The 27448-nt window shown below is 38.4% G+C and overlaps 1 protein-coding gene across 1 annotated transcript; it reads right to left on the bottom strand.

The window, feature by feature from the left end:
* Positions 1-1269: 1269 nt before the first annotated feature.
* On the bottom strand, positions 1270-26462 carry LOC146453923 (uncharacterized). The gene is made up of 4 exons (XM_085095973.1): positions 26390-26462; positions 15114-16178; positions 10391-10519; positions 1270-3358 (listed from the first exon to the last, which is right to left on the bottom strand). The coding sequence occupies exons 2-4, from the start codon at positions 16153-16155 to the stop codon at positions 2214-2216; spliced, it is 2316 nt and encodes a 771-aa protein (XP_084952099.1). The 5' UTR covers positions 16156-16178; positions 26390-26462; the 3' UTR covers positions 1270-2213.
* Positions 26463-27448: the final 986 nt, after the last annotated feature.

Genomic DNA, 27448 nt, shown 5'->3' with positions numbered 1-27448 from the left:
AAAATCACAATTCAATATCATCAGTCCTCTTCGCGGAAACGTCTGCTCACCTAGTCTGATTAAGCGAGGGCTTTGTCTTTTGTACCGAAGTGGATGGAAATCAGGTTAAGGACGAAATGTTTGAGTTGACAAATTTCTATTGTATTTTCTTTACAAAGTTCTTGAAACAACTGGTTGTGGAAGTTGTCCCTTCATCAGTTTGAAAATAAAATCACCGACATTTTTGCAAGATAAACGTAAAAAAAACGTAAATGGCTACAAGATTCACCTTTTTCAAGAAAAGGATATCCACGTAAAATATGACGAGGGAGGTTACGAAAATGCCGCCTTATAGCAGAGGGTTTTTGCTTCGACTCGGTTGAATGAAATAGAACTAAAGCCCAGCAGTTGGTAAAATATAAAATACTAGGATCATTGAAACGCGAATATTTTTCGGGCAAATTCGTTTGGACTCCTGTTTCACCACAGTCAAGGTCTTTCAGTTACGATAGTTTGCATTGCGGAATTCGAACACAGGGGGAATAAGGATGGCGGGGAGGGGGGGGGGGGGGGAGGATGTATAAGATAAGCAAACGATGGAATCCAGCGGAGGGTAGTGATACTGCTATAGAGTTTCATGGTTCAACAGGTTAGAAAGGGACTACTCGGCTTCTATTATTGCCGGAAAAGGAGATGTTAATGTGCTCCAGCCTGCAATGTGTTTCAAAAAGAGGTTACTTTGTTCGTGCGATCAAAGCCAAGCCATATGGAAGATGAGCATGTAAAGATTGAAAAACTAAAGCCAAGACTCCATGTCCTCTATTAAAAAAAGAGGTAAGGTCCTATCCAAGAAGAAATGCAATTGTAGAGTAATTGCGTAATTTAAAAAAGAAGATCAATAGCTAGTAAATTCATACTGTTCATCCTTATCTTTGTGACCCACGTTTTCAAATCCTTACTATCCCAAGTGCCCTAATCACAACTGCCATGACAAAAATCCACCTCTGCAATACTAGATCTTTCCAACTTTCATTTCTAATCTGTGCTAATGTCCTCGTTCCCAGTGGCCGTCCTCAAGGAAGTGGGACCCTAGAAACGAGTTTTCAGTGTCCTTTTGTTCTTTTTCCACCGCTTGCGTATGAAACATTTTCTACATTTACTTATTTTTTTTTAAGCAAGGAACACCAATCGACCTTACTTCCGGTAACAAAACACATAAAGCTTGGTTTAGACTGCCTCTTTTTTTTTACCAGGATAGCAGTACGATAGGCAAAACATGAGTAGTTTAGGTAGTCATTTGGTTTGCCGTAAGAGTCTTCTTTCCAGAGCTGCAAGGAATAACGTGAAAACAGAATACATATAACCGATAAGGTTCTGAAACATCCCTTGAACATCAAAGGTAGAAAACCGGATGTTCTGTCAATTAGGGACAGGTCAAAAACTATAGAATGGTGTGAGCTGGAGCAGATAGGGGATGGGTCATCAGTTTTTGAACCCTTGGTAAAGGGTGGGTCGTTCAACTTTTAGATACCCATGGAGGGTAGGTCATCCTATTTTATAACAGGAATAGGCACACATTTTTGTCAACCTGCAGTTCAGACTTCACTAGAAAAAGAAAGCAGCATTCAAGCTTTCTCTGAGAACTATGTGGTGGATCTAGACTTGGTAACACGATTTACAATTTGGTCATCCAAAAAATGTGGTTTTCTTGGATCATACATCCGAAAATTCCATGTTTAAAAGAAGGGTGGGTCATGTAATTTTCAATGGGTCAGTCGTTTGGGGCCAAAAGGAGGGGTGGGGCATGTGCTTTTTATTCACCACCTACCCAAACGCTCCGGCCCACCCCACCCTATACTTTTTGATCGGTCTCTTTGTTGAATCAAGAACTTCGCGAGGAAGTATAGATAGGCTAATTATAGCAGCTTTTTTCGTTTTCTTGACTGAAACTAAATTTTTTACACTTTGAAAGCAGCGGCTTAATGATGAAACTTTTTGTCGGTAGAGTGCCGTAATGTAGACGTTATATGCAGGGATTAGTACGAACTATATAAAAAGAGCGCATGACATACAAATAGCACCTTATGACCTCTTGAATCAACTTAACGCTCTTGCTAAAAACTGAAGCAGTGCGGTTTTCAACTAACCAGAAATGGAAAAAAAGCAAACATTTCTCTGTCTTGAACCTTTTTAGTCCAGTGTTGTCACCGATGATAAGAAACTCGAGAGCTAACTTAAAGTAAATTGCTTATACTCATATGATTTTCATAGTGGCTAACGAGTAACGCCTCACTGCTCAACTCCTCTTGACAAATCCAGCAGATATGTTTTTCAACATGACTAGAGTGGACATTTATCAAAGGGTTGGCTTGCGTGGACATGTCATCTTGAATGCAATCCGTAGCATCCTGGTGGGATCTCTCATGTATTCTTAAACTACCCAAGTGCCGAAAAAACGTGTTGCACTGTTTGCATTCATATGGCTTCTCTTTAGTATGAACTTTACCATGTCTCCTTAGAGTTACTGCTTGACTAAAACACTTGCAACATTGTTTGCATTTATATGGCTTCTCTCCGGTATGAACTCTTTCATGCGTCCTTAGATGTCCTGTTTGACTAAAACACTTGCCACACTGTTTACATTCATAAGGCTTCTCTCCAGTATGAACTCTTTCATGTGTCCTTAGACTTCCTGCTTCACTAAAACACTTGCCACACTGTTTGCATTCATATGGTTTCTCTCCAGTATGAACTCTTTCATGCGTCCTTAGACGTGCTGCTTCGCGAAAACACTTGCCACACTGTTTGCAGTCATATGGCTTCTCTTTAGTATGAACTTTTTCATGTCTCCTTAGAGTTACTGCTTGACTAAAACACTTGCCACATTGTTTGCATTTATATGGTTTCTCTCCGGTATGAACTCTTTCATGCGTCCTTAGATGTCCTGTTTGACTAAAACACTTGCCACATTGTTTACATTCGTAAGGTTTCTCTCTAGTGTGAACTCTTTCATGTCTTCTTAGAGTTTCTGCTCGACTAACATACTTGCCATATTGTTTGCATTTATATGGCTTCTCTTCGGTATGAACTCTTTCATGCGTCCTTAGATTTCCTGCTCCACTAAAACACTTGCCACATTGTTTGCACTCAAAAGGCTTCTCTCCAGTATGAAGTCTTTCATGTCTTCTTAAGGCTCTTCCTACCTCAAAACTCTTGCCACACTGTTTGCATTCATAAGGTTTCTCTCCAGTATGAACTCTTTCATGTCTTTTTAGATCTGCTGCATCACGAAAACACTTTCCACACACAAGACATTTGTAAGCTTGGCCTCTTTTATGCCTCGAAAATCTTGACATCCTGCTTAAGTGCTGTTTGCTATCTGAAACGTAATTTAAATAACCATCTGAATGTAACGAAAAAGATGTACAAAAAGAATCATACTGTTTGACTTTACAATAGCTAAACATCGGCACGCGGAGCGAGCAAGAACTACTTTTGAAATGTGTAAATGGTCCTTCCGCCATCGCATGTACTTAATTTGAAGTAGTTAGTGTTTTTCAGGACATAAGGCAACCAAGAAAGTTCAGTACAAAATTTCGTTGACTTTTTTCAGGAGGTAAAGCATGAGTTAAAGTGCTCATAACCCCAAAAAAATTTTTCGCTTAAATAAATCTTTGCACCTGTTCGAAACGCATTAAGCCTTTTTGCGCCTTTTTTTCAACTAAATCTTGACTTTTTATAAGCTGTAAAAGTTACGAAATCTAGCTTTCATCTGTCCCATGACCGGGCTAGTAAGGGGCATGGGTCTATTCCTTACTTGACGTTACAAACTGCTTTGCGTGCATTTTCACAAAGACTTAATACAATGCAAATCAGTTTGTGACGTCAAGTAAGGAATAGACCCATGCCCCTTACAAGCTCGGTCACGGGACAGATGATGGCTAGATTTCGTAACTTTTACAGCTTATAAAAAGTCAAGATTTGGTTGAAAAAAGGCGCAAAAAGGCTCAATGCGTTTCGAACAGGCGCAAAGATTTATTTAAGCGAAAAACAATTTTGGGGTTATGGACACTTTGAGTGTTACTGCTGGAATTATGGAACGTTTAAGTACGTGCCGCTTGTCATTGTCAACTTAAGGTCTGTTGGCTGGTTTACAGGCTTGCAATCACATTTATGTTAACAAGGGCACCAAATGCTGTAAATTGAAGGTATTGGTAGGTATACACTACTCAGACCTCACAATTTAAACTCTGTTGAGGAAGGGGTCCGTATTGAAAAAGATACCTCGTTTTGGGAATCTAAAAAATACATGTACGAAATCTAAACCCTCTTTCCATCACAACAAACAACCTCAAATGGCCAAAACCATTCTGAAATGTGAGTTGTAGAAAATGAAGTGACATACACTTGCTGCAACAATTGACACACATTATTTTTTTGCTTCTGCCAATAAAGTGTGTAGTTTTGAGATTTACCCTAACATCACCCTGACTCCTCAGTCAACAAAATGTGAACAACAGTGTTGCTAATAGAGAAACTAAAGCCCTGCTCCTCTAAAACACACCCATTGTTTTCAAAACTACATTTGAAATAGACAAAATCACCAACTGTGATTACCAAAGTAATAAAGAAGTCAACTTCCTTCCTTCCTGCCTTCCTTCCCTCCTCCCTCCTTGTAACTCACTTTATGTACACCCCCTTTTTAACTCGTGAATGCGCGCATGTGCAATGAACGAGTTATAGCGATGGTGGACTTTTTCACTAGGATGGTTGGTTGGTTGGTTGTCTCGTTAACTTTCGGGCATGCGCAGTGAATGAGTTTTGAATTTAATTAGTGGAAAAAACACGCGAAAATTTTCTGTTCACGGCGCATCAGGATATTCTTATTTAATCTGTAGAGAGTAATTTGACAATTATTTTGGTGTACAAATGGAGATTTTTCGTTGAATCTGAGCACAGTTATAGGTTTTTTCGTTTTTTCCACAAAGTGCGGTGTCTTTTAAGAATTTAAAAATAATTTAATTTAACAATAATTGAATTTAAACATAATTAAATTTAAAACTTCAAGTAGTGAAGTGTCGGCAAGATCTTTGATTAAAAAAGAAGCTATTTTATAGAGCATTTACGTGCATGAGTTGATGTATGCTCAGCACTAGTTGCCTTATTTATTGTAAGCCTCAACGATTTTTTAACCTATTCTCCCTTCGCGATTGAACTAACCGAATAGTTTTACTCAGAAATCTTCCGTGATATTGCGTTGCGCTACTTGAAAGTTTGCCGCCAGAAAATATTTCCCGCCAGAAAATGTCTTTTGCTGAAAGAAGCACTCTTAACTGATAAGTTCACTGCTAATCATAACATTTTGCATACATGAAAACTCGACATCTTTCATCATATTGTTGCTTTTCATACAAAAGTATTACATCAAGTAGATTAGTTTGCTAAAAAACATTAGTTTGGCTGTCAGTTTTCACGCGAAAGCAGAAAGTGCCATGTCACGCATCAGTGACGTCGTAAACAAAACTATGTAAATTTCTGGTGAAATGAACAATTTTAGATCTCTTCAGCTTTCAAAGAGCTTTCAAAGGAAAAAATGATTCATTTTCGCAATTAAGATCTAGTAATTTATGGGAAAGCAAAAGGACGCGGTCGATGAATTGTCATCAACTGTTTAATACATACCGTGCAGAATTTATTGAAATGCATGTGTACAGGATCAAAACCTTTTTGGTACGTTCATTGAATAATAAAGCAAAATACAGACAACTTGCTTTTATTGAAATAATTCTTATTTAGCAAGAGTTTTCATATTTCAAATTATTTTTACTTAAAGATTGCGTAAACTGAACTCCAAAGGAAAAATTTCACGCATTTTTGCCGGGCATGAAATGTAATGCGACACTTTGTTCAACAGATTTCCCTTCGTGAGATCAGCTCGAGCAAAGTAGCCTGCGTAGCTGGCGGTTTTTATGGGAGGACTCACCGGAAAGCTCGTTACATAATCGGGCAAAGATATAATTTCTTTTAGCTTTCAAGGAAGTGTCCGTAGCCGTCTTAATTTTAATTACTGATGTGTCATCTGCATTCACGAGTTGGCTCACAGGAGCCTTTGAGTTAAAGTCCCACAAATCATTACAGAATTAATATTCGCCACAGCAAGTCTAACGGGTCGGTCATAAATTGCTCCAAATATTCACGACAATCTTATGTACGCTTATAGTTCTGTCAAAGACACCTGTCCTTTTATAAAATTTCGCAACTAGTATATTTTGCTGAAAAGATCGGTACTTCGACTCTACGATAACAAATAATCACAAAACAAAAAATAAAACAGACAGCACCTGGATACTAGTAGTAGTATGAAGGTAGAAAGCATTGAAAGAATTGATAACAAAAAAAACCTTAGACTAAGCACAAAAACACCAATGTAATATTGTTTTCCTTAATCAACCGCCTCCCCTAGACGGGATATTTTTGTCCACTGCTGTACTAAGTGTCAGCATTTATAGGACTGAGGGGGTCTAGAGAGGAAGGCTTTTGTCCTTGGTAAGAAAGATCAAGCAACCACATTTCAACAAGGCCGCCGGTTCGATAGCCGTTCCTAATCGTTTAGTTCCCGGTTAGTTCGCCAACATTTTATACGTTAAAGGGCTTGGAACAATCGCGAAGAACATTAATATCGTAATTATTGGCAAGGATAAATTTTGCATGCAAGACAAGCAGGAAGAAGCAAAACTTTGTGAGTTTCTGTTAAGTTCATTTCTAATCCTGACAGGTTATGCTCACTACAAGATCTGAAATACAAGCGTGCCTTGAGATCAAAAGAAACAATGTGATTGAGTGACAACAATAGAAATATTTTTTAGAAAAATAGCTCAGAAGCAGTAAGTTTGATTTTACTGCTTGATAATGCTACTACTATGTTTATAGTATTCTACAATACTGATACGTGCATAGGGGGCATCAAGAAATCTTCTGTTAAAAAATGTTATGTTATCATTATCAGTTTATATGTCGCTTTCAGGATCTGTAAGCAAAGCTTTTTGAAATGAAAAGTTGGATATTTTTTGGAGCTCATTTTAATAAAAAAAATTAAAAGTACATTTTAATAAATAATACTTGATATTGCTTGTTCTCTCAGAGGTTTTTTTTTTTTTTCAATTCCATGTTCTACAGATGAGTTAAACAAGTGCTGATGACGTTAGTCTCAGGTAATGGCAGCTGTACAAGCTTGTGATTCACTAGGCTGTGTGGCAGGTGCATGAAAATTATAGGGCATGCGAGGCAGGGAGAAAAGGTTGGCCCAATCCTCAAGCTCGAAGCTCTTTTTCGTACCCTACATACTTTTTATGCACCTGCCACACAGACTAATGATTCACCTGTTGAACATAATACAAAACGTGTGGCACGCTGTCCACTTCTAGTGCTGCACCTTTTCTTTCCCGGTGATGGGTGGTAGTTCACAGTCACTATCATCACTCTCACTAACACTCAAACTATCACTCTCACTCACCAGTCTTTCACTTTCACTGCATCACCCACAACAACAGTGTTGTCTTCATCACTTTCATCACCTTATAGCTGGCCATGCAGTTCAAACATACATCACCACATTTAAAAATGTCCACAATAGATTTTCATCTCCAGAAGAATAATTTTTAAAGAGAATCTAATATATTACATGTGACTTGAAACAGATTACAAGGTGACAATCAGTAAATGTTTGACATGAAAACTTAAAGAATGGTAGGTAAAGATAACAAAGACAACACATTGCATAAGTAGTCTTTGCATGAAATATTACAATGAGTCCTTGGCAAACCAAAAAATAAACAGCCATTTGTTAATGTGGTTTATAAGTTAAAAACACTGAATTCCACTAAAGCTTTTTTGATTTGCTCTGCAGACATTAACATGGTTAACATGGTTTGAAGGATATATCATGAGTGGGGGGGGGGGGGGGGGCAGAAAAAATTCACTAAGAACATCAGTGGGTGCTTCCAAGAAATGTAAGGGAAAAAATAAATAACAACAATTGCCCTCCCCCCCCCCCCCAATCTACATAAATTATGAACACTGACAATATAATTAATGGTAGCCTCAAACGCAGTCTTTTTTAGTTTTACGCGAGTCAAATTACGTTCCCTCCCATATATGCGCCCTTACTGGAGGACAGCATTCCTTTGCCATCTCATCGCCAATGATATTTTGCCTACCAAAGTCAAGAAAATTGACCTTCACTATCTAGCAAAACACACAACAGTTACTGGGGATTTAACTCCATAAAAATTGAGTTTAATTCAAAAATAATGCAAAAAATTTTAAGCTTAGAAGGTAGGTTAGTGTGAGAGTGCATAGCAGAGCGCGCTTATAATCTTTACTCAGCCAACCTGTTTTTTTCGATAAAATTTCAAAATCTTCAATGGAAAGGAATATCCCCTTATATCAACCCTTCAAAGATTCATTTCAAAACAAACTCTCATGCATTTGGCCTTATCGTCAATCCTGAACAATGACTCCCTAAAATACAGAAAAATGAAATGGTTTACATCTTACTTCAAGGATGGTGTCAGTAGTGTGGTTTTAATTTCTTTTCTCCTGTGAAAGAAAGACAATCATTACCACATACCACATGAACTCACATAACAATGAAACTGGTTCTTTGACTGAGCAACAAAAGGTTTAAGAAATGAGAAAGTTCCCTTGTATTGGTAAAGAAAACAACTCATTTCTCTTTCCTCACACTGAACACGTCATTTTACATAGCACACAAATCTTCCTTCATTCACTCTCCATGCTAAATTATTTCTAAGACTTTTTAAATGGCAGTAGTTGCTTGTAGCACTTGTCACACAACAAATGAGCTCTGGTGCTCAGCTCTTACGGATAAAAGCTGAGGACAGGTCAGGCTACTTTTTCCTAAAATCCAAACTATGCTAACAGCTGACAGAGTTAATCCAAGTTAATGTGTCTCAGAAGAAACATCAATAATGTTTCTTCAAAGAATCATTCTTATAACAGGGTAATAAACTTTAGCTTCCAGTTCGTTTGTCGCACAGGCGTGATTTATAGCTGTCCCCAAAATGTTGTGTTTCTTATAACACTTATTTGTCCTTTGATCCTTTAAGTTGTAATTTCTTAGGTAGCTATGCAAGAAAAATAATTGAAGGTTAAAGTCTGATTAAGAGCATTAAGTTAGGGCTGTGCTTTTGTTGTGGTTACACTCCACTCTATAACTGTCATAACTGTGAGGTTTGTGTTGAAGAAGCTTAATGCTTTCCTCCTTTTGTTTATGCTTTTATAATAATTGGGAGGTGTACACCCCAGGGGGGATACTTGGGTATAAACGTGAAGGGGGGGGGGGGGTGGGGGGGGTCTGACGTATTTTTTTGGGTCTTAAATTTTCAGCTCCTGTATTTTTTTGGGTTGAAGATTTAACCGTGTATTTTTTTGGGTCTAAAAAAATCTGCGCGTATTTTTTTTGGTTTGAATTTCTGCCAGGCTAATAAATCTTACGCAATTCAAGCCAAAGTTCCTGCATACAAGATCTGAAAAGCAGAAAGGCAGCATGTATACTGTTCTTAAGATTGCATTTTTAGGGTTTAAAAGTCATGTATTTTTTTGGGTCTAAAATTTCCAGTCTTGTATTTTTTTGGGTGCACAATATAAGGTCCACGTATTTTTTTGGGTGCAAAATATTAGGCTCCGTCGGACCCCCCGTCATGTTAGTACCCGAGTACCCCACCTAGGGTATACTGTACGCCTGGGACTGAGTAGTTAACATGACAGTGTGTTAAATGCATGCATTAACACTTACTTGAAATGAATGGATTTCTAAGGAAATAAGACAACGAGAAGAAGACGCGGAGATTACAGGCACATGACGTTAGAATTGATGGTACATGTATGGTGACGATTTCAAATCTTAGTAAATCTCTTGTGTTTTTTTTTTATTGGTTTACAGTTGTTTCACCACAGTTTACATTTGACCCTGCTCTGCAATCTTTTCCCTGCATTTTGCCCTTGGCCTGCAGTCTGCATTTTACTCCGGGTCTGAAGTCTGCAGTCTGAAGTCTACAGTCTGGTTTTCACTCACCGAATGTTCTACCATTATTAGTAAAGTTGTCGAGTTATTTTGGCCAGCGAACCAACCAAACAAGCCGATTCATTCGTAAATGGGAAGTTTACCCGTCATTCCAAGAGTCAAATTACATGTCTACTTCGTTAAAGTTGTAGATTCCCATAAAAAACCTCGACTGTATTCCGCAGAAAAATGCTTGTCCTACTTTCTCGAATATCCAAATGTGTTGGTTTTAACCAAACAAATATATCTTTGCTTGCCTCAATCGATTAATGCTCTAGCCCAATGGCCTCTACTATGGCTAGAAGTAAACTGAACAGTTTTTCTTACCTGCAAATAAAGAAATCTTGCCGCTCACTCGATCAACAAACCAAGCACAACAGATCAGCAAAGAACTCTTACAAACGGGGCGGTTACCTAGCCGGGTGGAACAATTGGGCATGTAGTATTTCAGGAACGCTGGAACACGGAACACGGAACACGGAACACACAGCGGAACATCCCGGAACATCACGGAACACCCCTAAGACTGATCCCGGGACAACACCCAGAAAACCAGGAACACCTCAGAATGTGTTTGTAAAATACTCAGAAAATCTCTAAGCATCGAAGTAAGAAACCGGCCGCTGATGAAGAGGCAGAATATCCTCGAAAAGTTATCTTAATTTTACAATCTCACAATCTCGCAAATTTTACAATCTTTACTATCTCGAAAATAGTTACAAGCGCTTCACATTCACATATATTTTTTTTTTTTTTGCGGGTATATTTATATGAACGAGCAAACGAGGAAAACGGAGGTGGAGAGGGGAAAAGACTGCCTCTCTCCAGTTCCCCTCTCGACTCGTTCACTCTGTCTGTATAACGAACCAGCCGTGAACTGCTACTAAAAATAGTTCGCGGGGAAAAAATACAGACAAATGTACACTTTTTTTTTTCTTAAAAGCCTTTTCCTAGTGCCAAAAGTTTCCAATTCATGAATTTTTCAGAAGCGATGTTTTACTAAAATTATTTGACATCGGATTTCCATACAAACACTGTTATTTCAAGCGTCACCGTGTTTGCCTACTGGTCGAAATGGCGTCGATAAGGCCTATTATCTTATACTTCTCCTCAAATAAACTACCCTTCACAGAAACAATATAATGCCATCATTCACGATGCTCGAACTACCTCCCCCAGAAGCATCTTTAAAAAGAAAGAAATACTTCAATAAGAACCTAGGTGGGAATACAGTTGGTGCTTCACGACGCTGGATTGAATAGCAATAGTAAGGGATAAAGGCCAGATCCAGTGAAAAATGGCACGCGATATTATGTGAATACTTGTTACATCCAGTCAGACTGACAACAAGTCTTACATGTGAACATCATCATCATCATCATCATCATCATCATATCTTTATTTACCCTCGGATTTACAGAGTAGCTTAATGCAGCTAATATCTCCGAGGATTTACCCACCCAACCATGAGAGTATACACACAAAGACCAGACCACAACACCGGGAACTAAGTCCCCTACTCTTTCGAACAGTGAGTGGGTTCTTTAACGTCCCACAGAATTATTTACAAACAAGGGTTGTGAGACAGCGCCTACGGTTTATCGTCCTTATCCGAGAAGACTAGAAAGTCTAATCATTTGCAAATGTCAGAGCAAAGGCAGCACTTTCTCCTCAGTTATTTAATAACCCTGAGTGTTGGTCCGGCCGGCGTGTTCTACTTTTCTTTCCAAAAAATGCAACCGTGTTGCTTTTGTGAAAGGGACAAGAAATAATGTTGAATACAAAATCAATTTCTAACTTTTTAACCAAAACATTCTGTGGGTAGTAATAAAGAAGTCCTTGCAACTACGCTATTTTATGACAGCCCGCCAGTCTTGTGTGGCCCAGCCTAGTTCTCAAGCTACCGCTGGGCCGTCGTCTTTTCATTTACGAATTCAACAAACGTGCAAGAGGGTTCCGAGTGGTATGTTAACTGTTGGTCTACAAAATTGTATTTTAAAAACGCGAAACTTGATTTTCATTAATCAGTTCTTACTGAATTAGAAAAGGTAAGTAACTACTACAATCTGTGTAATTTTATATATTGGTAGTTTATCCATAATAAGCGCTTGGTCCAGATTTTCATCAACGTCTCGCTTTGGTAATCCAGTAAAGACTTAATCAGCTTGGACTAAGACTTAGTCAGCTAACACCTAGACTTGGCAGGACTCGAGACGGCGTGAACGAGTCGAGCTAGAGGGAAACTGGAGAGAGGCGGTCTTTTCCCCTCTCCACCTCCGTTTTCCTTATTTGCTTGTTCACATAAATATGCCCGCAAAAAATTAAAATATGTGAATGTAAAGCGCTTGTAACTATTTTCGAGATTGTGAAGATTATAAAATTAGGATAACTTTTCGAGGCTTCTTCCTCCTCATCAGCGGCCGGTTTCTTACTTCGATGCGTGGAGATTTTCTGAGTATTGTACAAACACATTCTGAGGTCTTCCTCGTTTTCTGGGGGGTGTTCCGTGTTTTCTGGGAGGTGTTCCGGGTTTTCCTGGGGGTTTACCGGATTTTGGGGTGTTCCGCGATGTTCCGGTGTTCCTGGAAATACTACATGCCGTTCCACTGTACCTACAGTCAAACCTGTATTAAGCGGACCCCATATTAAGCGGACACCCTCTTTTAAGCGGACAGCAGCACATGTCCCATTTTTCTCCCCCACATTTACTGTAAAAAGAACCTGTATTGAACGGACACCTCTATTAAGCGGACGCGGACACCTTAAACTTGACTTTTATGGTGATTTCTATCGTTAGAAACCTGTATTAAACGGACACTGGAAAAAGAGTAAAGTCTAAGCAACAACCGTGGACGATAATCCTGCTGGTATACGTTGGATCTTGGATCAATAGTTGATCTGATCGGCTTAAGAAATATAAATGATAAAAGAAGCCGAGACCGATACAACGTAGAATTACGTTTTAAAGGTTACTATATTTCGGCTGGCCAAACCAGCCTTCTTCAGGTACAATGAGAATTTGCATTGGGACATACGCTTATATAACAAATATTTGCGCAATAGCGGAACTACGTAAAACTAAAGTGATTGACAGTATAAAATATAAAGCAAACGAAATAATAAATAACTGCAAAAACGATGCATGTTTTTTGTCCACGTTTTAACAGCTCGATTAACTTTGTTGTTGACAAAAGAGCTGTCACATCTTTGTAGAATTAACTCCAGCAAAGCAAGTACATGTGGATAGCAACTCGGGCGAAGAGCGTGAACTAGACGCAAAAGAGCCTGCCTTAAAATCTGACCGTGAGGCTTTAAAATTGACAGATATGTTACTGGAGTATTCTCGCTATCATAGAAGGGACGACCTTTCACTGCCCATCAGTTAAGTTAATGACTTACTTCAAATAAGTAGGCTTTAGAAAATGAAGCAGCCACAAATAAACGCTTTGTTTTGCATTTTTCGCATAGAGCGGTTTACTGTTGTGGTCCACTTATGCAAAATATCCTCGCCAGTCTACTGCACGAACCACAGAAACGCGACATTTTTATTTATTCCATTTTGTTTGCGCAGAATTTTTATTCTTGTTTTGATTGTTTGAACCTTTACATAATTCAATCAATATATAGATACTGTTACGCTTTACATCTTCTAATAAAGCAAATGATCACATACATGTATACTTCCCATTGCTTATGGAAATACAGCATTCCACATTCGTATACGTTCACAAGAACGGTATTTGGCCCTTTCAAGGCCTTTTAATACTGAGGAATATTAATATGACCCTTTTAAGACGAATTCTAAGGAAACCTGTTTTCAGCGGACAACCTGTATTAAACGGACACTAGGAAGGGTCCCGAGGGTGTCCGCTTAAAACAGGTTGTACAAATAAAAGAGAAGAACATGGGTGATCAGTTTTTCATTTGGTCAATTATTGTTTTCACTTCAATATAGGAGTCTACAGTTTCAAGTATATGAAATAACTTTCCTTTTAGGAATTCTTTAAAAGACATTACGATCTTCTGAGTTTGTGAAAAAACGTTTCTCCCCGACTGACCTACGACGGATTCGGAACTTCGTGAACCAGGCTTAACGCTGGTTTTCACTACGAAATAAGCATAAGCATAAAGATAAGCAAGTGAGAACAATAGCTATTAAGCAGAAGAAAAGACGCATTCGCAGAAAACCATTTCTTGACAGATTTCTCGAGACAAGCTCCCCTCGATGTTAAGCAAGATGGCGGACAAAACGGTTAACTGCCTTGTGCTTGTGCTTATGTCGCCCCGGTTCTCTTTAGTAAATACAGCGACATAAGCATAAGAAGAACGAACGTGTTCGTTCTTCTTGTGTTTTTGCCTAAGCTTATTTAGCACGTGTTCTCACTTGCTTAAGCGGCGTTTGTACTTCTGCTTCTGCTTATGTCCTAGTGAAAACCAGGATTAACCCCGTGAAATATGAATTAGATAATTAGCCAATGTTAGACAACGATTCAGCTGTTCGGTCGCCCTTACCTCTTATCATTTAGCAATAACTGTGCAATAAATCGTTTGCCGTCGGTGTTGTATCTGAGCTAACTCGTTTATTAATACAAGAAAAATCACTACTAGTTTCCACAATGCACACACATCTCACACAATCCAACTTAACTCACATTCCAATTATGTCGCCCCTATTTATACGTAGGTCAATATTTACATAATTAACTGGAAGGTAAACATGCCACACCGATCCTAACACCTATTTTAACGCATATATTAACAATACACTTGGCACTCTTTGCGATACACTACAGTTAGTGGTACAAATGATGAGGGACATTGAGCCCTACTTTCCTTTTGCTTCTTGTGATTGGGGTTTGATTGGCATTAAGTGGGCACAAATTAAATGGGGTATAACTGCACTGGGGTATAATCTCCATATTTTCGCAGTTTCTACTCACTAAAATTTGACAAGCCGCATTGGTTCTACGATAATAGACATGGGAGAAACCTAAACGTTTAGTTAATCAGTTATCATATGATTTTCATAGTGGCCAAGAAGTAGCACTTTACCCGCAGATGTGTTTTTCAACGTGACCAGAGTGGACTTTTATCAAAGCGTTAGTTTGTGTGCACATGATATCTTGATTACAATCCGTAGCATCGTTGTGGGATCTCTCATGTTTTCTTAAACTTCTCAAGTAGCAAAAAAACCTGTTGCACTGCGTGCATTCATAAGGCTTCTCTCCAATATGACCTTTTTTATGTGTCCTTAGAAGTTCTGCTGTACTAAAACACTTGCCACACTGTTTGCATTCATAAGGCTTCTCTCCAGTATGAATTCTTTGATGTTTCCTTAGTATCCCTGCTCGACTAAAACACTTGCCACACTGTTTGCATTCATAAGGCTTCTCTCCAGTATGAACCCTTTGATGTGATCTTAGATTTCCTGCTAAACTAAAACGCTTGCCACACTTTTTGCATTCATGTGGCTTCTCCCCAGTATGAACTCTTTCGTGCGTCCTCACATGTCTAGCGTCAGTAAAACACTTGCCACACTGTTTACATTTATAGGGCTTCTCTCCAGAATGAACTCGTTCATGTCTCCTTAGATTTCCGACTTCACCAAAACACTTGTCACACTGTTTACATTCATAAGGCTTCTCTCCAGTATGAACTCTTTCATGTGACTTTAGATTTCCTGCTACGCTAAAACGTTTGCCACACTGTTTGCATTCAAATGGCTTCTCTCCAGTATGAACTCTTTCATGTACCCTTAGATTTCCTGATTCACGAAAACACTTGCCACACTGGTTGCATTCATATGGCTTCTCTCCAGTATGAACTCTTTCGTGCGTCCGTAGATGTCCTGCTTCACTAAAACACTTGCCACACTGATTGCATTCATAAGGCTTCTCTCCAGTATGAAGCCTTTCATGTGCTCTTAGATTTCTTGCTCCACTAAAACACTTGCCACATTGTTTGCATTCATAAGGCTTCTCTCCAGTATGAAGTTTTTCATGTCTCCTTAGATCTTCTGAACCAGGAAAACACTTGCCACACAGAAGACATAAGTAAGCTTCGCCTCTTTTTTGTCTCGAGAATCTTGACATCCTGCTTTAGTGTTGTTTCGTATCTGAAACGTAATGAATAACTTCTTAATATACAGAACAGAAAGGCTGTACAAAAATACTCATGCTGTCAGCATTTTTCGCCAAAAAAGTAACTATTCCATTTTACGTCTTTACAAGCAACTAATCAAAGTCTCCTATGAGCCAGCTCGTGAATGCAGAAGTGAATTTGGTGTAAAGCGGTACTGGCATCAAACTACGCTACAAGGATTCGTGGACGCCATGCCGCATTGCGGGACTGCATTATGTATAAATAAGACGCTGTGGGAGCGTATACTTGGGCGTCGTTGCATTAGGGGTATCTTAGCATGCACCTTAGTCCAGTCTTTGATGACAGGTGAACGATAAAAGACCCGCTGAGAGTCTAAGGCACCATTTTGTATTTGCAATAAACGTGATGTAGTTCAACCGTAAATGTCACGCAAAGGATGAATAAACAAAATAAAACATTACTCCCTTACTAAACATGTCGGATTTTGTAACCATGAAGTGCCTCATCTAAGATAATGATGAACTTTGGCAACAAAGGAATATTTGTGGTTCCAGTGGTAATGATGAATTTTGGCGTCAGAGAAGTATTCGTGTGAATACCTTTCCACCCCAATACCCTTATTTTTCTTTCTGTGACAGATGTTTCAGCTTTTTCACTGGTAACGCAATCTGGGCGCACCATCGCGTCGAAAAAACACCTGTGAAATCCAAATCGTTTTATTTTTGCTAAAAATAAATTCGCTTGAGGAAATCTCAATAAAATTACGTCTATTTTCACTGGAACACCATTTTCCTTTGGTAGACTAGGTACCGTAACCTTCATAGTTTTCTCGAACACATCACTACGATCGCCAAAGACAATGACAAAAGATTTTGCTGATGATGCACAATCGCGAACATTGCCAAACTGCACGATTATACACAAAAAAACGAGTATAAATTAACACAACAATCAGAAAAATCACTGCATTTACCACAAGAGGTACGAAAGTGGAGCAACTGCTTTCCATTTTACTTTGTTGACAATCTGTCCATTCGTCCATTTGGTATCATCATGGTTAATAAAAGGCAATGGTTATGAAGCTTGACAAACTCCTTTGTTATATGTTTTTGTTAGCGTTTTTGACCTTGACCGTGCACAAACTACAATAGATTTTGAAATGTGTTGGAGCAACTAATCAATAGAAACGTTCCTGCTAAGATATTCAACTGTGGTGTGAACAGTTAAAACAAAGGATTGTGCACGGTCGCGGCCCTTCCAACATAAACTGCAGCACCATTGTTTTCATGGCAAAGTTTCATAACCAGTCCCTCAATTAACTATGGTATCATTGAATATCTCTTGCCTTTTCTTTGAGTTCGTGCACCGACCCGTTCCGTGGGTCTACCGCGAACGGCGTGTGTATTTGTATGTGGAATGAGCGTACTAGACGACATTTCTTGTCACTCGGTCACGCCTTCTAAGCAAAACAGCAACGCAATCGACTTGCTTGAGGGTCAAACACCATCATTTAGTAACCAATAAGATGATGCTTCAAACCGCAACATAAACAACAGTGTCTTGATTGTTATCACTCCAGAAATCACGCTTCGATCGCATTTCATCTCACAGATTCATTCGTTTTTTCAACTTACTTCTCATGCACCAGCCACACCACAGGCTAATGATTCATCTGTTGAACATAACACAAAACTTGTGTCACTCCGTCCACTTCTAGTGCTGCACATTTTCTTTGCCGGTGATGGTGGCAGTTCACAGTCACTATCATCACTCTCACTAACACTCAAACTATCACTCTCACTCTCAACATTCTTTTACTTTCACTGCATCACCCACAACGACAATGTTGTCGCCATCACTTTCATCATCTTATAGCTGGCCATGCAGTTCAAGTATACATCACCACATTCAAAAATGGCCACGATTTTCATCCCCAGAAGAATGATTTTTGAAGAGAATCGAATACATTACATGTGAATTAAAGAGATTATAAGGTGACAATCAGTTTGTTTGACATGAACATTAAAAAAAATGGTAGGGGCTAAATTTTCAAAGATACACCTGTGTACATTGTGTAAGTAATTTTTAAAAGAAATATTAGAATGATTCCTTAGCAAACCAAAAAATTAAAAGCCATTTCTTTAATGTGGTTTATAAGAATAAACCACTGCATCATCTTAAGTCACACAGTGAACATCAGCTCTATCCTTTAATTTAAGTACAGGATTATAGAAAATACTCTTAAATTAATTATTTAATTATCAAACGAAATCATGCAAATGTCCAGCCTCCCTCACAGACACTTTTTTCGAAAGATTGCATGACGAGCCTACAAAGCATCTACAAGGGAGGCTAGCAAGTGTCATAAAATATTAAATGTTGAAACTCAAAAAATGCTTATATCAGCCATTTTAGGGGAGATGTTTAGGTTAAACAGGGAAATGGGGGAGGGGTTGTGGTATTTTACCATGGTTTGAAGAATATCTCATGAGGGGGGAGGGGGCAGAAAAAATTCACTTAAAACAAACATCAGGGGTGGAGAGGCTGCCAAAAAATTTAAGGGAAAAATATAAAACATCATAGCCTCCCATCTATTATTCCTATATAAATAATTATGAACCGTCCCTAATCAGAAGGTCATAGGTTGGGAGAACTTGGATTGTCATTGCTCAAATTCGCCTGTGTCCCTGACATAAAAAAACACATCTACCATTTATTCAAGATGCCATGGCAACAGCACTCTCATTCAGACGACAATCACTGACAGGAACTCTGCCCCATGGGGGATATGCAGGTAACTTAGTGGCAGGGAGGTGTGAATGACGCCAAGTTACTAAACCCAAAGAGTCCTACTAGGCTAGAAATGGATCCAAAACAGTTCAACTGCCCAGAAAGTCACCCTATAGGCTGAAAATCTCAAACTTATAGAGGTCAACAATCAGTAATTTTAAAATCACTTTTTAAATGTCACTCCAAGTCATTATTGATTAGAAATAATAATAATAATAATAATAATAATAATAATAGTAATAATAATAAGTCACTAAGTTTTATTTATTTAGCGTTTATTATATATTTTGTACAAAGTCTAGAGAGATTCGCTATTCCTACACGTAGTTTGGGCCACGTTTAATGCCCCAGTCTATGTATAATCTTATGGCATACATAAGTTTTTACAACTGTCATGATGATGATGATGATAAAATATTAATTGTACTGGTAATAATCAACTTTATTTAGAGAGGATGACACTTCATAATGCAATCATTATTACATGTACCTGAAGCACTTGTCCTACAGTACCAGTCTAATCACTGAATAACTACAAGGGTAAACATTGGATGGTTTATATTGCATCAAACTTACCGTAAATGTTTTATCAATAAGTATCAAACATGGACTACAGACTGCGGAACAAGGTCAAATTCAGTGAACTGATTGCAGACCATGAGTGAAATACAGACTTAGCTGATTGTGTTAACACAATGAAGTATCATAATCTCCTGTCAGACCTGAATAAAATGGGGTTGGACATCCTACACAACTCCTACTTATCTGCTTGCAACCTTCATCTCAGTATTTCCACCAATTATTTTTTTTAGCTCATGTATACTTGTGGTAGGTTAACATGATGATTTAGAGGGTTTACATGATTGTGACTAAGCCAAGTGTTTACTGTTGCATACATGTATTTGCCAGTATTTTGACTTCAAAGCTTATTTCTGTGTTATGAGTTCTGTGGTTTCTGTTTATTTATTTGACCTCCTATTGTTTCTATTTGGTTTACAGTTGTTTTAACAAAATTTACATTTTACGCTGGTCTGCAATCCCTACATTTTTCTCTTGGGCTTCAATCTGCATTTTACTCCGGGTCAATCTGTAGTCCGCAGTCTTTGTTTTTCACTCACCGAATGTTCTACCATCATTGGTAAAGTTGTAGAGCTGTTTGGCTCAGCGAACCAGCCAAACAAGCCGGCTCATTCGTAAATGAGTAGATTAGCCATCAGGGCTGAGTTGCTCGAAGCATGGTTAGCGCTAACCATTGGTTAAGAGGTATTAAAACCTATAGGTTGTCATGGTATTTAACTCAGGTTAGCGCTAATCATGCTTCGAGCAACTGGGCCCTGGTGTTTTACGGGTAGTGAATATTTCAAAAGTCAAATTTTACCCGAAACATAATCATATCTACCGTACTTTGATAAAGTTGGATTTCTCCAGCAAACATAAACCCTACATATACTGTATACCGCAGAATGCTTGTCCCACTTTTTTGAATAATCAATCAGTCATTTTTTTTGCCCAATTCAAAGTAATTACATGAAATATCATATATTAAAATATACTTGGGCAGGAGCTCTCAGCAAACCCTTTGGGGTTTTATGAGGAGAGCCCCTGGTAAAGCTTGCAATATTATTGAAAAGTTCTTCAATTACACATGGCTGTGGTATACAGTAATGTATTTCAGTGCAACGCACCTTACGGTAGCCAGCCAACAATCTTTTTATTTTAAAGTGAGCCACAAAAAACAAAACCACACGTTTTCAATAATTCATTGTTGTGTCACTTGCCTGTTGGACTTTGCAAGGAGGCGTGACCGTTGATCAAATTTGCGTATCTTGATTGGCTTACTTGTAAAAAAAGTTTTTGGGTGGCCACAGTAAGGCGCGTCGCACTGTAATTATTATTTTTTATGATGAATAGATCTAATATAATATCTATTTTTTAATTATATTTTTTCAATGTTACTGATCGATGTTTTCCCCTTTCTGTTTGAGGAAAAAATTCCCTTGTATTTCACCGAGTGTTTTTGGTAGTTAGTGCACATTTGGTTTTTGTGTATGTTAGAGGTTAATCTTGTGTTGTATTTATGAACATCCTTATTTAATTGAAAGTAATCATTGAAGGATGATGGCAACATGCTGTTAAAGAAACAGAACATGAACAAAGCAATGGTTTCATTGTTTATGTCATCTTAGGGTAAAATCAATAACTCTTTGAAAAGAGGACAAGTGTGGTCTGTGAATGTTTTTGAAAATGTGATTATCCTTATGATTTTCTTACGTAATCTCCTTATTGGTTTTATTATATTTCTCAGCTAGTATGTGTGCTGTCATTGGCCAATTTAGTTTACTGTACGGCCTGCTCAATTTGAAAGTTGTTCTTTTCCTGGGCGCCCAATTAACCTCAGAGATTTATAAATATCTTACTAGCCTCATTTTCTCAGTCTGTACTGTAAGTTATGGATCCTCATTGATTTTCTTCCCGTTGATTTATGGACCGCGTGCTTCACACTTGGGCCATAAATCAACGGGAAAAAACTTGGTCCATAACTTACAGTACAGACCTCAAACTCGGTTAGTAAGAGGTATATAATCTTGTTAAGTACATGTTTCCCCATGTGATGTTACCATAAATAAGATACAGATAAATCAATGCATAATATAATGCCAGCATGACCACTCTGGGTAAATAATGACTTGCTCTGCTTCAGGAGCATACTGGTTGTTTTGGCAATTATTTTGCAAACATGACTTATGTGCTGTCTCCAATATTGAGATTTGAGTCTATACAGACTGACTCCCAAGAGTCTATACAGACTCCCAAGAATCTGGCCGATTCTACTTGTTTGATGTTTGCGTTGTTTAATGCAATGTTAACTCATTGATGAGTTTTTTGTTTTATGTTTTAAAAATCAGCAATTGAGTCTTTTTTAACTTGTGAATGCGCACATGCACAATGAATGAGTTATCATTGTGTGGGGAAATTTTCACTCACTCGCTCGCTGATTCAGTCATAAACTTTACATTAATTTAATCGGAATTTAATCAAAATCATATTCATTAGTCTACATACAGCGCACGTATTCACCATCAGTCGCCATTACGAGACAAAAAACAAGAACATCAAATCAATGTAACAAATAACTAATTCTTAAAAGAAATCTGCTAGTAGGTGTTGCAGAAACTAAGGGGCAACTTTCCTTTCAGGACGGATATTTTCTAAAATTTCGACTTCGATTAGCCTCCCTCGCAGATACTCTTTTGGGTCGTGTTGTTGGGGAGGAAAGATTGCACGACGAGCCAAAACAGCGTCTGCGAGAGAGGCTAGATTGGCTTTATTTTTACCAGGATAACAGTACTGAAAGAATAGGAAACTCCAAAGTGCAATAAATCTTTCTTCGGTAACAAACGTAATTGATAAGATCAGGAGGTCAACACCGGCGACGGCAAAAAGCAATGGGACCAGATCGGATCACGGATCCAATCACGGATAAAAAAAATAAATAAATAAAAAATTTCAGATAAATAATAAAAACAATAAAATGAAGAAAATAGAAGTGAAGAACTAGTGTGTGACATGTGTAATGGAGCACAGGCCCCACTGAAAGTGATTTCCCATCAAAACACATGTAGTCACTTTTACAGCTGCAAGGAGTGTTGCGGCAATAATGGGGTTGACAGGCCCGCATGACTCTCATGTGCATGTTTTAGCCTGAATAAAAGTTTTGCCCTCACCGGTATATCTTTTAGATAACACCCCTTCTCTATAAAATGAGCAGTTTCCCCTGTAAATATTATTTCAGCACTGGATTTTCTTCTTTTTAAATGCTATTTATGATTTGGAGGATTTGTGCGATAGACACTGACCAAAGCCAAGTGCTTACCATAATACAAAACATTACAATTTGCAATGTTTTGTATTTTGATCTGAAAAGTCATTTCTGGGTTATGCGTTGTTTATTTGACCTCTTGTTGTTTTTGCTTAACGCTGTTTAGCAACTGTTGTTCACATGCCGTTGGGGCATTTGGTTCAGGCTTGGTATGGCTTTTGTGTTGTGGTTATTTGATGGCGTCTTTGATGTTGCGGTTGTTCGTCTGGCTTGATCCTTTCTTAAGCATTGTAGCTTTTTTGAAAGTTATGCAGTGCATTAAATTGAGGGCTAAAGGCTGCTTTAGTTACGGCTGTTCTTTTGTTATTGATCCGCTCCATTCTGTAACTGTGAGGTTTGTGTTGCGGGAGCTTAGTATTTTCCTCCTGTGTTTTGATTGTGCCATAGAATGATAAGGCAATTCTTCTGTGTTGGCATTTTTGTTGCTCTGGCTGTAAAAAACGGGTATCGGATCTTGTAGTGTTTTCTTAAACATTTTAATCATTGATAACGTACTGGTACAAATCAGTTCACCTCTATCGCATTCTCTTGTACGACTGTCAAATCCTAACTTGTTCTAGCATTTAATCGAAGATTCTAACTCATGGAAATCGTCTCACAAATCTAATCAAACACATTTTCCTGTGTATGTGCCATTCAACTGGTCACGTGATGAAGTCATCATGCCATAAAAGGACAACCTAATGTTCACTGCCAAAAATGTCAATTATAGGATTCTCGCACTGGCCAGGGTCTGCTACCAGTCATCCATCCCAAATTTATTTTTGATTTTTTTGATTTTATTTATCCAAAATTTACTTTTTATCTTTTTTTATCCATGATTCGATCCGTGATCCGATCCGTAATCTGATCCAGCTTTTGTCGACTCCGGGTCAACACTGAATTTACATACAGCTGAACACAACGCTTGATGAAATTCTATCTCCGGCTGCAAACTGTAAACATTCAATGAACTTTAACTATTCAAGGCAATTCCGTGGGTGAAAGGCTTAGGATAAAATAGAAAACTAAACTTAAGCTTCGCAATAAATTTCATTTGGGGTCCGCTGTGAGCGATAAGATCGATTCACCAGAACAAATGTAAACACTGAAAATTTGCTAATGCACAGCAACAATCATTGCAACATTTGATGTATTTAACAAATAGATTCCATTTTGCCGTGCGTCTGTACTCTGATATCGCACAGATGACATCAAATCGTGGTGAGAACAAAGAAGTACGCTACGAGCCGCAGGCGAGTAGCGTGACTGATGTTCTTACCACGTTTTGACGTCCTCTGTGCGTTATCAGAGTACAGACCCACGGCAAAATGGAGTCTATTTGTTTTATACAATAACCAAGACTTTTGACCACATTTCGTGAGGGAGCATCATGTTGACTGAGTCAAGTCAAAAACTTTCAAGCAAACCTTAAGACACGCAGTTGTAATCCTCTAAATTAGAGTATAATCTGAAAGAATTTCACTAACAATGTTTTGAAAACTAACCTTTATTCCAGTAGGAATTTCTTTCCCCCAAAAAATTACAGCATGTCAGTCACTTCACTGTGATTTGTAATCGATTACTCGCCATTACCGGATTTCTATCGGCGACAAATTTGAGCAAATACTTCCTTCCTTTTCACGTCACAACAAAGTTCCATTTTTTTTTTAACCTGGTTGAGGTCACTCTTAACGGCCTTTATCCAATTTTTTGTCGGACAGTTGTCCTTTCTTGCGAAAATTTGCCTAAGTTTGTCAGCTACTCGCAAAAACAGTTTGCAAAACTTTGTTGACCAGTCACTGTGGCTGGACACTAGACTCTGATCATGTGCGCCGGTCACACCACTCGATCAATCAATCAATCACTAATCCTTATTTATACACGATAAGTATTAAAGCGACGCTTTGCTTGTGGGGTCATGTCTAAATAATTAAATAAGATAACTAATGAATTAGAAAATGACGTCAATCGTTCGTCTATACTCTAATCACAAACTCCGCTCCACCAATCACAACGCAAGTTTTACACTGTTCATTGTATAATTCTATTTAGTATATACCACACAAGTGAATAGTGCTTTTCGTGTGCGCTGATTGGCTAGCTTGAAGGTGATTAGCCAAGTACTATTCACCTCTGAGCAGCTGAAGACAAACAAGATGGCCTCACATTTCAATACAGTTACTTAAGAGGAAATTATTTCGATAAACGAGGCGGCTGTTAAAAACAATACATAAATGGCAACAAAGTTTGGTTTGACGGCATTAAATGGTAATTTATTTAATCTTTTTAACCTCATATTCTAAGACGAAAAATGAAAATACAATCCCTTGTTTACGAAAACTGCCGAGCACTAAAACTACAATGAAAACAATGAAACATCTAATATTTTTCAGCATGGTTTCAATAACAAGACAAATTTCACAGAAAAATTGAAGAAACAACACTGCAGGAACTAAACAACTGCCTCCAAAAGTTTTATTTGTCTGCAAGAAAGCGATTCGGGACTTTCTACAATAAGAAATCGCTTACCACGTAGCACGGAAGATTTTAAAATTTCATACCATTTGTCGGTATATTGCCACAAAAAAAATAAGTTTTTGGTCCGCTAGTTATTCAGCTTGTGTGGTATCAGCTTGTGTCGGTGAAAGTGATGGATATTTACCTTGCCGCTTCGCAGCTCAGTAAATAGCCATCACTATTCACCTCCACTTCGGTGAATAATTGTTAAATATACGTTCACTTTGATAAAGCCAAAATAGAGTCGAACCTGTATTAAGCGGTCACCCTCGGGGAATGGCTAAGTGACCGCTTAATGCAGGTTGACCGCTTAATACAGGTTGTACAGAATACATCACTTACTTGATTAAGAAAGTTCGGCGATAAAATGGTACGACAAAGGAGAGCATGGTATTGAAACGGACTAGTAAAACATTAATGCCACGATTGTGCAGCTCATTAGAAACTCAATTGCTTGGCACGCTATTTGTTACCATATTTAAGTGGTTTCCTTTTACAAAGTGACCGTTTAAAACAGGTCAAGACATTTAGAAATCAGCTTGTTGGGACTTAGTTTTGGGTGACCGCGACCGCTTAATAGAGGTGACCGTTTAATACAGGTCAGGATTACAGTAATTAAGGGAAGTAATTTTCGGGACTTTGACAACTGACCCCTTAATAGAGAGTGACCGCTTAATACGGTGCCGCTTAATACAGGTTCGACTGTAGCAACTTTAGGAAGATTGAAAGCTTCTTCCGGCCGAAGCCGCAATAAATTTAATCGGGGTTCCGTGTGAGCAAAGAGATTGGTTCAACAGAACAAATGTGAACACTGAACATGTGCTAATGGATAGCGACAAATCATCCCAACGCTTGATGTATTTTCTATATTTACGTTCACTTGGATAAAGCCAAAACACTGCAAAATAGCAACTTTAGCAAGATTGTAAGCTTCTTCCGATGTTATTATATCTTAATGTGTTGCTTAAAATCTACCTTTGCTTGCCTTTATCGATTAATACTGCCACCCAATGATCTCTACTTCAGCTAAACGTAAACTGAACAGTTTTTCTTACCTGCAAATAAAGAAATCTTGCCGCTCACTCGATCAACAAACCAAGCACAACAGATCAGCGTGATGCTCTTACTAACGGGGCGGTTACTCAGCCGCTTCGTGGAGGAATGGTGGACTGGATTGGAAAAGTGAAAGTTGAAATCACAGGGAAAAATGAAAAACGAAAATTGGAGGCAACCACGCATTAATCAGATATAATTAAGCTTCAATTTGAAACAAAAACTTCAATACATTGTTACGTACGGGATTGTCATAAACTGTTCAAAAATATCTGTTATAGCAGCAGTGATGCCAACTCTCCCGCTTTTGGCGGGAGACTTACGCTTTTTTGCCTCATCTCCCGCTCTCCCGCTTTGGTACATAAATCTCCCGCTTTTTTTACGTCCACTATAAATATTGAATACTTAGTGAAAGATTGAACGCTGATTACGGCTTTTTTGTTTTCGTTGAACCATAAAGAAATGTTGAAATTACGGTAGAACGGTGAAGTTCCCCCCCCCCCCCCCCGCCCCACTGAAGGCCTAAATATATCCCTAATTGCACAGCCTCGCTGTTGCTGACACGGTTCTGCTGGCTGTCCCTGAAGATTTTTGGACGTCTCCCGATTTTTGAACTCCGTGGGTTGGCATGTATGTAGCAGGCACCAGTCTTTAATTTTAATTTTTCGTTGGAATAAATTTGCGTATATGTGAAGTAAATCGCCGCAAAAAATTTTGGATTTGCTTGAATCCTCGTTCTTCTGCCGTTGGTCGAAATACGCAAAACAAAATTATAACATTGTCATTACATTACAAATGGTGATTTAAAGGCTCGAAAGGATAATAGAGTGATTGTGAGGTGCAAACTAGATTACATATACATTATTAATTCTCAAATGGCAATTTAAGAGCCGTCCTCTGTAAATATCGACTATCGTCGTTTGGACGAGAAAAAATGAAATCCCTCAAACTTTCTCAGAAGAATGGTCTATATAAGTGATTCACATAAATATAACTTTCAGCTCACTTCGATTCGTATTTTAGCTGTACTGCGACTATCTTGGTTTTACCGCTCTGAGAGG

This window comes from Pavona decussata, unplaced genomic scaffold, assembly GCF_977016875.1.
Source record: "Pavona decussata unplaced genomic scaffold, jaPavDecu1.1 SCAFFOLD_321, whole genome shotgun sequence".
NCBI lineage: Eukaryota > Metazoa > Cnidaria > Anthozoa > Scleractinia > Agariciidae > Pavona > Pavona decussata.
This window is presented reverse-complemented; position numbering and strand designations above follow the sequence as displayed.

What these genes read in the sequence shown, in the direction of transcription:
- LOC146453923 (XM_085095973.1), bottom strand. Translation starts at nt 16,155, where the DNA reads ATGTCAAGATTCTCGAGACAAAAAAGAGGCGAAGCTTACTTATGTCTT. An exon ending in TGAAAAACACATCTGCGGGT is followed by an intron (nt 10,520 to 15,113) that starts AAAGTGCTACTT and finishes TCCGTGTTCCAG; the next exon opens with CGTTCCTGAAATACTACATG. An exon ending in CAAGATTTCTTTATTTGCAG is followed by an intron (nt 3,359 to 10,390) that starts GTAAGAAAAACT and finishes ATTACGTTTCAG; the next exon opens with ATAGCAAACAGCACTTAAGC.